Below are 11202 nucleotides of genomic sequence, written 5' to 3' on the forward strand. Positions count from 1 at the left end.
GCAGTTGTATGTGTGTTAGCATTTGAGTGGGTTTATGATTATGATTATGTGTTACGTTGATTAGAATGCGCTCGCCCTTATCACTTGTTGCTGCTGTGTTTTAATGTGCATGTCGAATGCTGCCATTCCATCCATTGAATTCATCTCCATCTTCATCTTCATTCCCGTCGCTGGCATCTGCAGTGCAATTTGTTTGGCCCACAAAGGCTGTCATTAGCCAAATGTTCAGCAAGGACGATTCATTATGCACATCGATATGCGCTTATTGAGCATGGCAAGTGCGAAAGGCGAAAGCCTTTCACTTTCCCAAACAGCGGGCTATCACTAACAGAGCTAGTGGCAGAGATGCGCAACTTAGCGGGAAAAAAACTAAAAGAGCTGTTATTGATTTGCCATTGGTTTAGATATCAGCTTCTCCATTTATTAAAATTATGCGGTTTTATTAAAGTTTTTTTTATAGAGGGTTGCAGAAGAAGAAGCAATGACCAAGGTCGGCGTAATCGTGGTCATTGTAAACGTATTATTGGGCGGAGTTGGTCTCGAATATTTCACTTTATAAAAACGTATGCATGTCCTTAATTTGACTTGAAAAATCAGCTAATTTGATTATTTAATAAGAAATTCGTCAAATTTAGCACAATATATCGTAATTATGAAAAATAAATTAATTTGATATGTTATAAAGCATTTACAATGTAATTTTCTTTTTTTTTTCAATATTTACACATTTCGTTTCGTTAATTTTCAAATTCTAAACATTTATATAAATTAGCCATGATGTCCATGTCCATGTCCATGACCATGACCATGGCCACCGCCACCTCCGCCTCCGGCGCCTGCACCTCCAACAACTACTGGCTTGACCACGACAATGGGCTTCACGACGACGGGCTTCACGAACACCGGCTTGGGCTTGACGAACTTGGCGGGCAATTGGCTTAGAAGCTGCACTGGATCTGGCAGACTGGACAGTTTCTCTTGCAGGAGCATTACCTTCCCTTGGGACTTGACAAACACTGGCTTCGACTTCAGCTTGGCGGGCAGTTGGCTTAGCAGCTGCACTGGGTCTGGTAGATTGGAAAGCTTCTCCTGCAATAGCGCTGGCTTCGAATTGATTAACTTGGCGGGCAGTTGGCTTAGCAGCTGCACTGGATCTGGCAGATTGGAAAGTTGCTCCTGTACAAGCGTTGCCTTTCCTTGAAATTTCTCCAGTGTGGGCGTGGCCAGTGCACAGGCTGCGATGGCCAGCAGGAGCAGCAGTCGACACCTGAGCTGTTGCATAGTTAACAATTTATGAAGTCGTCCAACCTGATGTTGGACTATTTATGGTTGAGCAATAGTCAGCATGAAAAGCCTAATTGGCATTCACGAAATGTCGCCTCTTTTTCGCTCAGCGCTCTTTACGCTTATTCAAATTCTCGATTATCGCTCAAAACTCCTGTGGTTGCTGTTGTTGTCGAGAATTCCCCCAGTTGTAAGTTGAATTAATAATGATTATTCCGTTGGCATTCAGTCGCACGCTTCTCTAGATTCTCAATCAGAGAAATGACGTCTTCAGCTCTTTATTATAACATATACATATATAAGGTTTATACAATCCAAAAGAGCACTTGCTTTGCATTTCGCATGATTTGAATAAATTTCTGTTTGTTTTACTAAAACATATCTCGATTTCAATTGCGGAAGTCAAATACATTCTGTCTTACATACTTTCATGTCGCCGGGCGAGCAATCGAATGAAACTAAATATATGTATATAAATGCAAATATGTAAAATTTGATTATATTTGAATTTCAAAGTTTTATTTGCTTCAAAGAAAAACGTAATAGTTTACATTTCAATGTGTTAGATCAGCTGTTTATCATTCATTCAAATTTATAACGAAAAGCAACTTTTAGCGTTTTCCATTACTGCAAATAACTGCGCGCTTTACAGCACTGCTCACAAAGAGTCGTTGAAAAATCAAATATGCATGTGTTGAAAACTTGGTTGAAAAAGTGTGTTAGTTATGCAATGTATGTGCGTATGTAAGTGTGTGTGCAATGTATGTGTTTGTGTGTGGGTGTGTGTATGCCTATGCATTTATGTCATTCTTTTTATCGTCTGTTTTGAATTAGTCGTCGAAAACGTACGCGCTCCATATCGCGAAAACGACGCCGCTCAGAGGCTGTTCCGCCAACTAATTGGCGTATAATAAGATTGTTCTCTGAATACTCCCTTGGATTGTAAGTAGGTGTCGGTGGCTCATCATCCCAGTTCTCGGAGCACTCCACCAAGTCGACTTTAGACGGACGCGGCTCATTCGGCAGCAATGCATCGGGACACACATAGCGTTCGAGGTCGTTACGATTCGGACAGTTAAAATGATTCTGCAAATATGTATTTTTGAAATTCACTTAGTTTTTGCATTTATGGGCAACACATGTACGTACTTACATTCAATGAGTTGGGCTTCATGATATGGGTGTAATTGAACGGACAGCACAGAGTGCCGCTGGTGTAATGATTGCGGGCACAGCGAGTTAGGTGCCAGGCGAAGCGGTCTGGTACTAAGCTATGACTCGCGTCATATGGGCATTTTATATATTCATCAATATTTGGCTTTATTACAGGTTGAATATTCTTTTTGGCCGCCGGTTTGTCAGCTTTGCTTGAAGAAGACATCTCGAAAAAAAAATCGCTTGAGCAGTCAAAACTAACAAAAAAAAATGGTTGCTCAATATAATTTTCCCTAGTATGTGTTAATTACTTACATATACAATAGATTTTTATATTTTCTCCCTATTTATTATATTTTTAACTTTAAAAGCTAAAGTTTTTCACGAAAAACGCTTCGTCGCTCTTTTCAGTTCGAATATTCAAGAAAGAATAGAACAATTGCAAAAACAGCTACTCAGTAGGTGCGGTTGAAAAGTGCCGTTAGCTGCTAAGTTAACACGATTTATTTTACGGAATATGTCGCTTCGAAATGATTACTGAAAGCTCTACACACGAACTGAAAGACCTTTTTTAAATGCGCCCTATTTATACTCGAAGTATCAATCCAAAGCCTATTAAGTTAGCTGTATAACATTTCCAGGCAAAACAAATTTAAAATTATTCATTATTAGAAATGTAATTAGATGCCTTGAAATGTTCGTTACATGTCGTGACTGAGTACTCAAAAAATACTTACATCGAGTTGGCGTGTACCCATCCCTGGTACTGTGAATTGGCATTCATGAACTGGAAAAACAATAGTAATCGGCTATTTATTTATTTAAAGTAGAAATGGACGAAAGCGTTATAGAAATTAACGATTCAATAATAACTATTGAGAGCGGGGGCGATTTGGAAGATGGTGAAGTGCAGGAAATCACCTCAGAGGAGATAAACAATGCCGCCAATTTGCAGCAACCCCCAATTAAAGAACCAGGCGAAGCAACGAATGACCAGGTACAGCAAAACGAAAGAGAGAAACAAAACAAATTGCTAAATTGCTAATTTTATAAATGATAATGTAAATGTATTACAGCATAACTCAAATACAATTGAAGAAGACTTCGTATTCGAAGTGAAATTTAAAAATGTGGACGAATATGACAGGCTGCAAGAGCGTCTGCTCCAAGCGCTGCAGTCGACTTTTGCCTCGGAGAAATTTGTGTACAAAACAACGGAGCAGAGGATTAGCGTTCATTCGCAGTCGAAATCTCCAGCACCGGACAGTGATCTATTTATGATAGACACGTCGCCGACGTGCAAGTTAAATGCTGCCCAAGTGCCTTCATACAAGCGCTGCCATGGTGAGGTGCTCGACGAGGAGACCTTCGCACGAAAAAAACAAAAACTGGATGACGTTAACAAATGCTTTCGACCTAAGGCGCAATCCGCTTGCTTTAATTGCGGCGGCACAGATCATTCGCTGCGTGAGTGCACACGGCCGCGCAATCAGGCGCGCATTCAGCGGGCACGCAAAAAGAAGGTGGAGCGATATCACGTGGATACGGAACAACGTTTCGCGCACATTCGACCTGGAAAGATTAGCAGTAAAACGCGCCATGCCATGGGCTTTAGCCGCGGAGAGTTGCCATTCATGTTTTACCGCATGCGTGTGCTGGGCTATCCGCCAGCCTGGCTGGAGGAGGCGAAGGTTCAAAGCTCTGGCATAACGCTCTTCAATGCGGATGTAAGTGAGAGTTGATAAATGATTAGATATATTTAATAATCCATTGTCTATCGTTGCAGGGCAGCGAGGTGCAGGCACCAGAGCAAGAGGAAGGCGAATCGGAAAGTTTTAAATATGATGTCAATAAAATAATCGACTTTCCTGGCTTCAATGTGGATCCAGGTGCCAAATTCTATGATGTAATTATGGGCATATTTATATGAGTAGCAGAATTCTAAACATAGTTTCTCTCTCCAGGATTACCAGCATCACAACGTGCCACGCTTTCAGCAGCATCAGCTAAAGGAAAACTTTATCAAGTCGCTGGGCGAGAATGTGACAAAAGGCTATAAACGCAAGAAATTGATAGATCTGCCGGCGCCACATGATACTAGTCTCGAAGAACGTGAGAATGACACAAATCTCGTAGAACACGATATGGATCTGGATGATGATGATGAGCTGGAGAAGTCGGAAGAGCAACCGTCTTTGCCTTTTGCAGACGCCACCGAAACTGTGCCGCCGGCCAAAGAGGAGCCGAGCAATCGCAGTCCGTCGCCCACGTTGGACGATCTGCAAGCGCAGCAGGCGAAACTTTTACAGCAACTGGAATCGAATACCTCCCTCAACTCAAGTGAAGTTGAGACAAATGCCACTCCAGATGCAGAAGAAAATGACAAAACCCAAGAGATTCCAGCGACGCCCGCCGCTTCTAGTCAAACTGCGATCTTTAAGGCTCCATCCATAGCGGGCACGCCCATATTGAAGTTCTCCGTGTACGACAAACTGCCCGTGGGCGACAACTTTAAGGTGGGCGTCAGTGATGTTATCAACTTTGAGAATCTGCCCGACTCCACGGGCAAATATGAGCAAATGAAAGGATTGTTAAAGAATGTGCGGCGCAAAATGGAAGAGCTGCAAAACAATGAGGACTAAGCAATAAGCCAGCATTTTCAAACATAGCAATACAAATTGTAAAACGTCGCTTTTAAATTGTTCGAACAATAAGCATATGTAAACCATTTTAACTATTTCAAGTGTATTTTGCACCATTTTAATTTAGGTGCAGACAAAATTTATTTACCAATTTTAAGTTGCACATAGAGAAATTATATCCATGTATGTATATAGTATGTAATTCAGTAAGGATTTGTACAAAAGTTTGATATTGATTAAAAGCGATAGACGGATATATAGAGAGGGGGACATTAATATTTAAATGACACACACAAAAACAGAACATATACACATACAAATAGATATAAACCATATACAGCATATACATATATATATACATATAACATCAATATTCACAATTTGATTTCATTGCATTTAGTTTATTATTATTTTTTGTCTTCCACTATAGATACATACATATAATTATATATATATACACATAGGTTATATATGCTGGCTGAGTTGGCCTCTGTGTGTGTCTATATATGCGCATGTTTATATATATATATGCACATACATATATATGTATGTAATCGTGTGTGCATGTGTGTAGTTTGGTTAAACAGAAAGAAAATGAAAATGCAAGCTCTCATTCATTTATGCAGCTTTCCACATTTAATTGATGGCCGGTGGCTGCGGCGGCGGCGCTCCATCTGGATTGTTGTCCCGGCGACTTGGCTTAGTGTTGGTCAATTGACGCCAAGTGCTTGGGTTCACGATATACATGAACATGGCCAACAGCATAAACACCATGGCAATGGTGAAACTGCTGCCAGAATCACGCCCCGACATCGCCTGGCCCGGATGCAAGGTGCGTCCGCTAACTGCGGAAGACGATTAGATTAGATTCTACTTAAATGTCTACCATAAAAATTTACCGTCTATGCACTCGGTGTCTGTGCAGGCATTCTGATTCTGACGTATCTGTTGATAATACAAATATAAATAATATCCATATACATACATGTACATTTACATAGTCTACAGTCAGCTGTCCACTTACAAAATTGATAAGCCGTTGCATCGCCAATTCGTGCGACCAAATGCATTCGCAGCCATCAAACTCGTCAGCCATAATTAAAGATTCCCTTTTTCCCTTGCTTTTATGCTTGGCGATGCTTCTGTAAGATATGTAAATGGAATTGCGTTTTTATATTCAACTAATTGTACAAGGAGTAACAATATATGTATATATTTGTCGCATCATATTGTGCACTATTATTAACAATTTCGAACTGACGTGGCAAAGTAATAAGAGTGGCAAAGCGTACAAAACACAACTGTTAATAATATCGAATAGTACAATTCACAAAAGCATATTTGAAAGTGTTCTCAACTGAAACGAATTGTTATTTTCTGTTTTCTCCTTCTCTTCAGTTTGTTTTTGTTGTATTGCAAGCGAAACAAAACGCGTATAAATGATTAGACGTAACTCTCAGATAGTAGAGAGCCTGTACTATAACTACAGTGGCGTACATGGTAATAAATAAATAAACTATAGTGTATGTGTGTGCCTACAGTAAAAAGCTTTATCAACGAACTGTTCTATAGTCGCCGAAAGTTGTTTAAAGTCTAAAAGTGATTCTTAATAATTAAATAAAATTTGTATAAAAATTTAAAACTCATTTTTGCCTGAAAGGTGTTTAAAATGTTTTCTAGTAAATCTGATATGTAGCTATTACGTATATGATGATTTTTTATGTTTTGAAAGAAAAAGCAACCTTAAATTTGTTTTTTTGTTCGATTCGATTTTTGTTTTTTAATTTTGATATAATATGGCCCAAACATATTTAAATATATAAAATTCAATATTTTTATTTTATTTTGTTAAAATGCAAAGGAAATTCGCATATTATTACACATATTTTGCAAAATACTACATACATATATACGCATATTCAGTTTAGTAAGTTTTCACTGTATGTACTTTTCTGATAAAGTCGGTGATTTAGAGCAAGAGAACCGATGTTAATACGCCATCATTTTAAATAGCCTAAACAAAAATTTCAAGCTTCATGACTGTATATGTGACACACAAACATGCATACATACATACATCTATTGTATGTACCGTATTCATGTGTTGATATGCCGCAGCAACAGAAAGAGAATTGTTCTCATCCAAGCTTTACTTCCAATACACAAAATCGACCTTGGACAGAAACGCCTATTATTTAAAGATTACAAATTTAAGCAGAAAGCTCTAAGCGAAATTAATAGAGTAAGAAAAGAAAACATATTTACACACACACTCTCACACATTCAATTGTTTGTTTGTGTAACCAGAGTAGGTGACTGGACTCTCACGCAAACATGTAGTTTTGGTCATTTGCGTAATTAGCATAGCTAATTTAATTGGAATGTTTCTTAAAACACATATGTATGTATGTTTTTTGTAGTAATTTTCAAGCCGATTGGCATTTTGACATTATGCAAAACAAAATAATGAAGTCACTTGCATATTTGATTGTTTTGCTATTCGTATTTGGGTCTCTTCCAATGGAAATTATGCAGCGGGGAAGTAAACAAAGTGCATTAGATATGTTTATTGCTGCCCGCAACAACTAAAACTAAATGTGTTTTGCTTAATTGTAGAACTATTATTCACACATTATCATTTATTACTCATTCAAATTAGATTTATAATTTGTAACAGTTTTAAAGCTGTGTTTATTGTAACAGATTACACTATTTATTTTCTTACCAATTGGAATTGGAATGAGTGACTGGAACTCACATATGGTAGTGTTGGTAAACGTGCGCCCCTGCAATGCACTTAAAAATCTCACTGCCAGCTCTGCAAAATTTGTGTATAACTAGTTTTACTACTTTTATTGGCGCGAATTTACAATTCAAATTTCATGGGTTGACTTATTGCGAATGCGACTTAAGCCGAGCCGACGAGTCTTGTGCGTGGGCGCATAGATGGGCGAAAGTGCATCTTCACTTTTACGCTTGCACAAACGCTTCCTTTCGACGCGTGGCGAGTCTTGCGAGCAGCTGCGCTCCCTCACAGAGGGTTGTGGACTGTCCTCATTCTCCTTTACATCGATTGCCCTGTGGCTTGGCATTGGTGTGCTTGTCGCTGCTGCCATTGAGGCAAACCTTCTAATCGGCGTATGTCCACCATCAGCATTGCTGTTCTCGGAATTCCGCTTTTGTTTTCGTCTTTTATTGAGAGATAAGAGATTGCGACGTGTTATTATCGAACTCTTAGTTTTTCTATCCAAAGGCGAACGCTCCGTTAGCTGGGTTAATGAAGATTGTAGCTCTGTCGTGCATTTCGGCGTCTCATATATAAGATCAGGCCTGTCTTCTGTATGTAGATTCTCTTCCAGTGGGACAGCTGATTTAGGCTGGTTGACTTCAGAGTCAAGCGGGTAGATGCCATCGATAGTTTCAATTGTCGATTTGGGCGCTCTTCCTTCCTTAATCGCTTGTTGGCTAGCAACCGACTTGTTTTTAACTGTGCAGCTGTTACGAAACTGTTCCTGCGTTCCCTCTGTTGGATTGAGTTCCAAGTCAGCCATTAGCATAGCTGCCTTCTGCCTCATCTCTTCAGTTAATTTGAGCACCTTGTTCGAAGCAGTATGAAATTGAATACATTCTGAAACATTTGGCTGAATATTCTCATCATCTTCAGTTACTGACTGAGAACAACTATCATTAACTGTAGTTTTGCCCTTCTTTTGCTCTGCTCGGGGATTGTCGTTCACAGTTTCCAAATCAGCCATCAGCATCGCTGCCTTCTGCATCATTTCGTCTGTTAATTCCAGAACCTTATTCGAAGCAGTACGAAATTGAACTGGATTTGAAATTTCAACATGCAAATTATCATTAGCACCTTTTCTTCTTGTCTGAGAGTATCCTGCTTCAGCCTTTTCTTGAATCGTACTCAAAGAATCTTTTTTTGCTTCATTTAGATCTGTATTTAGACCTTCCAAATCAGCCATCAGCATTGCTGCCTTCTGTTCCATCTCCTTGGTCAATGTCAGAACTCTATTCGAGGCAGTTCGAAATTGAATATATTCTGGAATCCCATTTTGATTACATTCTACTTTTTTTTGTGCATGACTAGCTCCCCAGTCAGTCGCTTCTTTTTGTTGCTGATCTTTGGTCGTATTTGCTCTAGCATCTGGTATATCAATGGGCTGCCATTCGCTGAATGGTATCAAATCCAACTGATTACTCGCGTCGAGTCCATCTGTTTCTTTGCTGTCTGGTATGGCCATTGGCTGCCATTCACTTAATGGGATCCCAGCGAGCAGTTCACAATCTGTAGCTGCTTCGTCTCTCTTCGGAGCAGCCGCCTGATCCTGCTTCAGCATGTTACCGCTTTCTACTTGATCTTCGCCAACTGTTTCCAAATCAGCCATTAGCATAGCTGCTTTCCTTTTCATTTCCTCTGTCAATTTCATTGCCTTATTAGACGCAGTGCGAAATTGAATACTACTTGAGTTATCAACTGGACATTTAGCTTCTACTATCTTACTTATCTCATGTAGGTGGCTAGGTTTTTCCTTTGGTGGTGCCTCTTGAATTTCTATTGGATTGTCTATTAGCTCAACAGGTTGCCATTCGCTGAATGCAATCATCTCCATCTCCATTTGCTCTTTGCAATCCTTCCCTTGCTTTTCGTTTATGCTTGAGTTCTCAATTTCGATGGGCTGCCATTCACTTAAGGCTATTTCCTCAAGCAGCTCAATTTCTGAAGTTTCTTTAGCAGCTTCCAGCTGAGTCTTTTTGGAGTGTACATTCTTATCTTCACATAAGTTGGTGTCTAAAATATGTTATATATATATATTTTTAAATTATAATGCGAGCTATTTATTTTAAATTTACCTTGCAATTTCTCAACTCTTCCTGCAGTTTCATCTCTAAATAGTGAAAATTCAGCATTATCTGCAAAAAGAAAAATTAATAGTAACCATAAGATCAGATATCAAATTTTTAGGGTATTCGATCTTCTAGTATGTAAAAAAGTAATCGGGAATCGGGAAACCGGGAAATTCAAAAACTCATTGAAAATACCGCTTTGCATATGACTTACCTATTATTTTACTATCACAGTTATCCTCAAGATATTTACATTGCTCGGTGCCGCCAACAAAGTACCCCATTTCCTCCAGAATACCAGTAGCATCCTCGTCTTCAAAGTCTTTCGCTTCCAGTACTGTAGAATTCTTCAAGTCCATTTGCATGTCGGGCAAATTAATCGATTTGTTTGCATTGCTTTGAGTGCTGAAAAATGCACTCAGATTTAGTAAATTCTCACAGATTTTCTGTGAGCTATTTGCATCGAAGGCACAGTTTGTCCTTGTGGGAACTTGGGTGTTGTAGTCCTCTTGCACGGACAACTCCGAGGAACTGCAGCTCAAGCGATCCTCATCATCATCTGTGACAACTGGTGCACTAGTTTTTAATCGTTCCTTTCCATAGGTTTTGATTCTCTTGCCTCGAAAACGAAACCAGGGAGAGTAGTCCTCCAGTAACAGCTCATCATCGTCTTCGAAGTATGTAGGAGATTCACAGAAATCCCTCAGTATCTGCTGTGCAATGTTTGCTGTCTCTGTTATATCTCTCTCTGGCTCAGCGTCCTCTATGTCGTTCATATCTTGTTGCTCTAACATGGATTGCAACGTTGTAAAATTTTGAGATGCTGGTATGAGATGCACTCGTGCTGGTTCTTGCTGTGCGCGCAGACAGTCCAAGCGATCTGCTTCATATTCCCAATCATCAAATTGCAATGATCCTCGTGTTACCGTCGACAGCTTGGCCGGTGCATTGTAGTTGTGAGGATTTCTTCTTTGTTTGCGTAATGAGCAATGGCCACTTAATTCTGTTGGACTTGCAGTAATGCTGTAGTCGTCATCATCATCATCATCTGCCATATTCAACAGGCAAATCCATGCCCGAAATTCCAGGTGACGTATTTTAAGCCGCTTTGTTTATAAATTGCAATAATCGATAAGTCCTTTCACTGTTATCGCCTACGTTTGCTAGAGCTGCCACTATTTTCAATTATTATATACCAAAATGTAAACAATAATACATAAAATGTATATATTACGTCTTTACATTACACTTATAGATATTATAA

General features: G+C 39.4%; 4 protein-coding genes across 6 annotated transcripts; 1 reads left to right on the forward strand and 3 right to left on the reverse strand.

Annotated features, from left to right (window-relative positions):
* Nucleotides 1–579: 579 nt before the first annotated feature.
* Nucleotides 580–3001, reverse strand: LOC108652750 (uncharacterized). Its single transcript, XM_018102946.2, has 3 exons — nt 2755–3001; nt 2438–2696; nt 580–2370 (listed from the first exon to the last, which is right to left on the reverse strand). Exons 2-3 carry the CDS (start codon nt 2663–2665, stop codon nt 2098–2100), a joined length of 501 nt encoding a protein of 166 aa, XP_017958435.1. The 5' UTR covers nt 2666–2696; nt 2755–3001; the 3' UTR covers nt 580–2097.
* A 199-nt stretch (nt 3002–3200) lies between these two features.
* Nucleotides 3201–5337, forward strand: LOC108655171 (zinc finger CCHC domain-containing protein 8 homolog). The gene is made up of 4 exons (XM_018106902.3): nt 3201–3436; nt 3516–4166; nt 4226–4345; nt 4404–5337. The coding sequence occupies exons 1-4, from the start codon at nt 3272–3274 to the stop codon at nt 5079–5081; spliced, it is 1614 nt and encodes a 537-aa protein (XP_017962391.1). The 5' UTR covers nt 3201–3271; the 3' UTR covers nt 5082–5337.
* A 124-nt stretch (nt 5338–5461) lies between these two features.
* On the reverse strand, nt 5462–7994 carry LOC108654192 (small integral membrane protein 14). 3 transcript variants are annotated; one of them, XM_089261911.1, is made up of 4 exons: nt 7807–7994; nt 6106–6223; nt 5981–6026; nt 5462–5926 (listed from the first exon to the last, which is right to left on the reverse strand). In XM_089261911.1, the coding sequence occupies exons 2-4, from the start codon at nt 6175–6177 to the stop codon at nt 5718–5720; spliced, it is 327 nt and encodes a 108-aa protein (XP_089118037.1). In that variant the 5' UTR covers nt 6178–6223; nt 7807–7994; the 3' UTR covers nt 5462–5717. The 3 variants fall into 3 exon arrangements, with proteins under 3 accessions (XP_089118037.1, XP_017960800.1, XP_089118038.1); XM_018105311.3 differs by lacking the exon at nt 7807–7994 and adding an exon at nt 6343–6506; XM_089261912.1 differs by lacking the exon at nt 7807–7994 and adding an exon at nt 6343–6479 and having other exon boundaries at nt 6106–6220.
* On the reverse strand, nt 7908–11086 carry Brca2 (BRCA2, DNA repair associated). The gene is made up of 3 exons (XM_018105306.3): nt 10153–11086; nt 9945–10004; nt 7908–9882 (listed from the first exon to the last, which is right to left on the reverse strand). The coding sequence occupies exons 1-3, from the start codon at nt 10991–10993 to the stop codon at nt 7955–7957; spliced, it is 2829 nt and encodes a 942-aa protein (XP_017960795.1). The 5' UTR covers nt 10994–11086; the 3' UTR covers nt 7908–7954.
* Nucleotides 11087–11202: the final 116 nt, after the last annotated feature.

The sequence above is a fragment of the Drosophila navojoa genome, chromosome 5 (genome assembly GCF_054131105.1).
Source record: "Drosophila navojoa isolate 15081-1374.11 chromosome 5, UAZ_NAV_1.0, whole genome shotgun sequence".
Lineage (NCBI taxonomy): Eukaryota > Metazoa > Arthropoda > Insecta > Diptera > Drosophilidae > Drosophila > Drosophila navojoa.

Excerpts from the sequence above, each read along its gene's own strand:
- LOC108652750 (XM_018102946.2), bottom strand. The coding sequence starts at position 2,665 with ATGTCTTCTTCAAGCAAAGCTGACAAACCGGCGGCCAAAAAGAATATT. Across the intron at positions 2,371-2,437 it reads TGAAGCCCAACTCATTGAAT|AATCATTTTAACTGTCCGAA; the intron begins GTAAGTACGTAC and ends ACATATTTGCAG.
- LOC108655171 (XM_018106902.3), top strand. The coding sequence starts at position 3,272 with ATGGACGAAAGCGTTATAGAAATTAACGATTCAATAATAACTATTGAG. Across the intron at positions 3,437-3,515 it reads GCGAAGCAACGAATGACCAG|CATAACTCAAATACAATTGA; the intron begins GTACAGCAAAAC and ends AATGTATTACAG. Across the intron at positions 4,167-4,225 it reads TAACGCTCTTCAATGCGGAT|GGCAGCGAGGTGCAGGCACC; the intron begins GTAAGTGAGAGT and ends CTATCGTTGCAG.
- LOC108654192 (XM_089261911.1), bottom strand. The coding sequence starts at position 6,177 with ATGGCTGACGAGTTTGATGGCTGCGAATGCATTTGGTCGCACGAATTG. Across the intron at positions 6,027-6,105 it reads TGCAACGGCTTATCAATTTT|ATACGTCAGAATCAGAATGC; the intron begins GTAAGTGGACAG and ends TATTATCAACAG. Across the intron at positions 5,927-5,980 it reads AGACACCGAGTGCATAGACG|TTAGCGGACGCACCTTGCAT; the intron begins GTAAATTTTTAT and ends CGTCTTCCGCAG.
- Brca2 (XM_018105306.3), bottom strand. The coding sequence starts at position 10,993 with ATGGCAGATGATGATGATGATGACGACTACAGCATTACTGCAAGTCCA. Across the intron at positions 10,005-10,152 it reads CTGTGATAGTAAAATAATAG|ATAATGCTGAATTTTCACTA; the intron begins GTAAGTCATATG and ends TTCTTTTTGCAG. Across the intron at positions 9,883-9,944 it reads AAGAGTTGAGAAATTGCAAG|ACACCAACTTATGTGAAGAT; the intron begins GTAAATTTAAAA and ends AACATATTTTAG.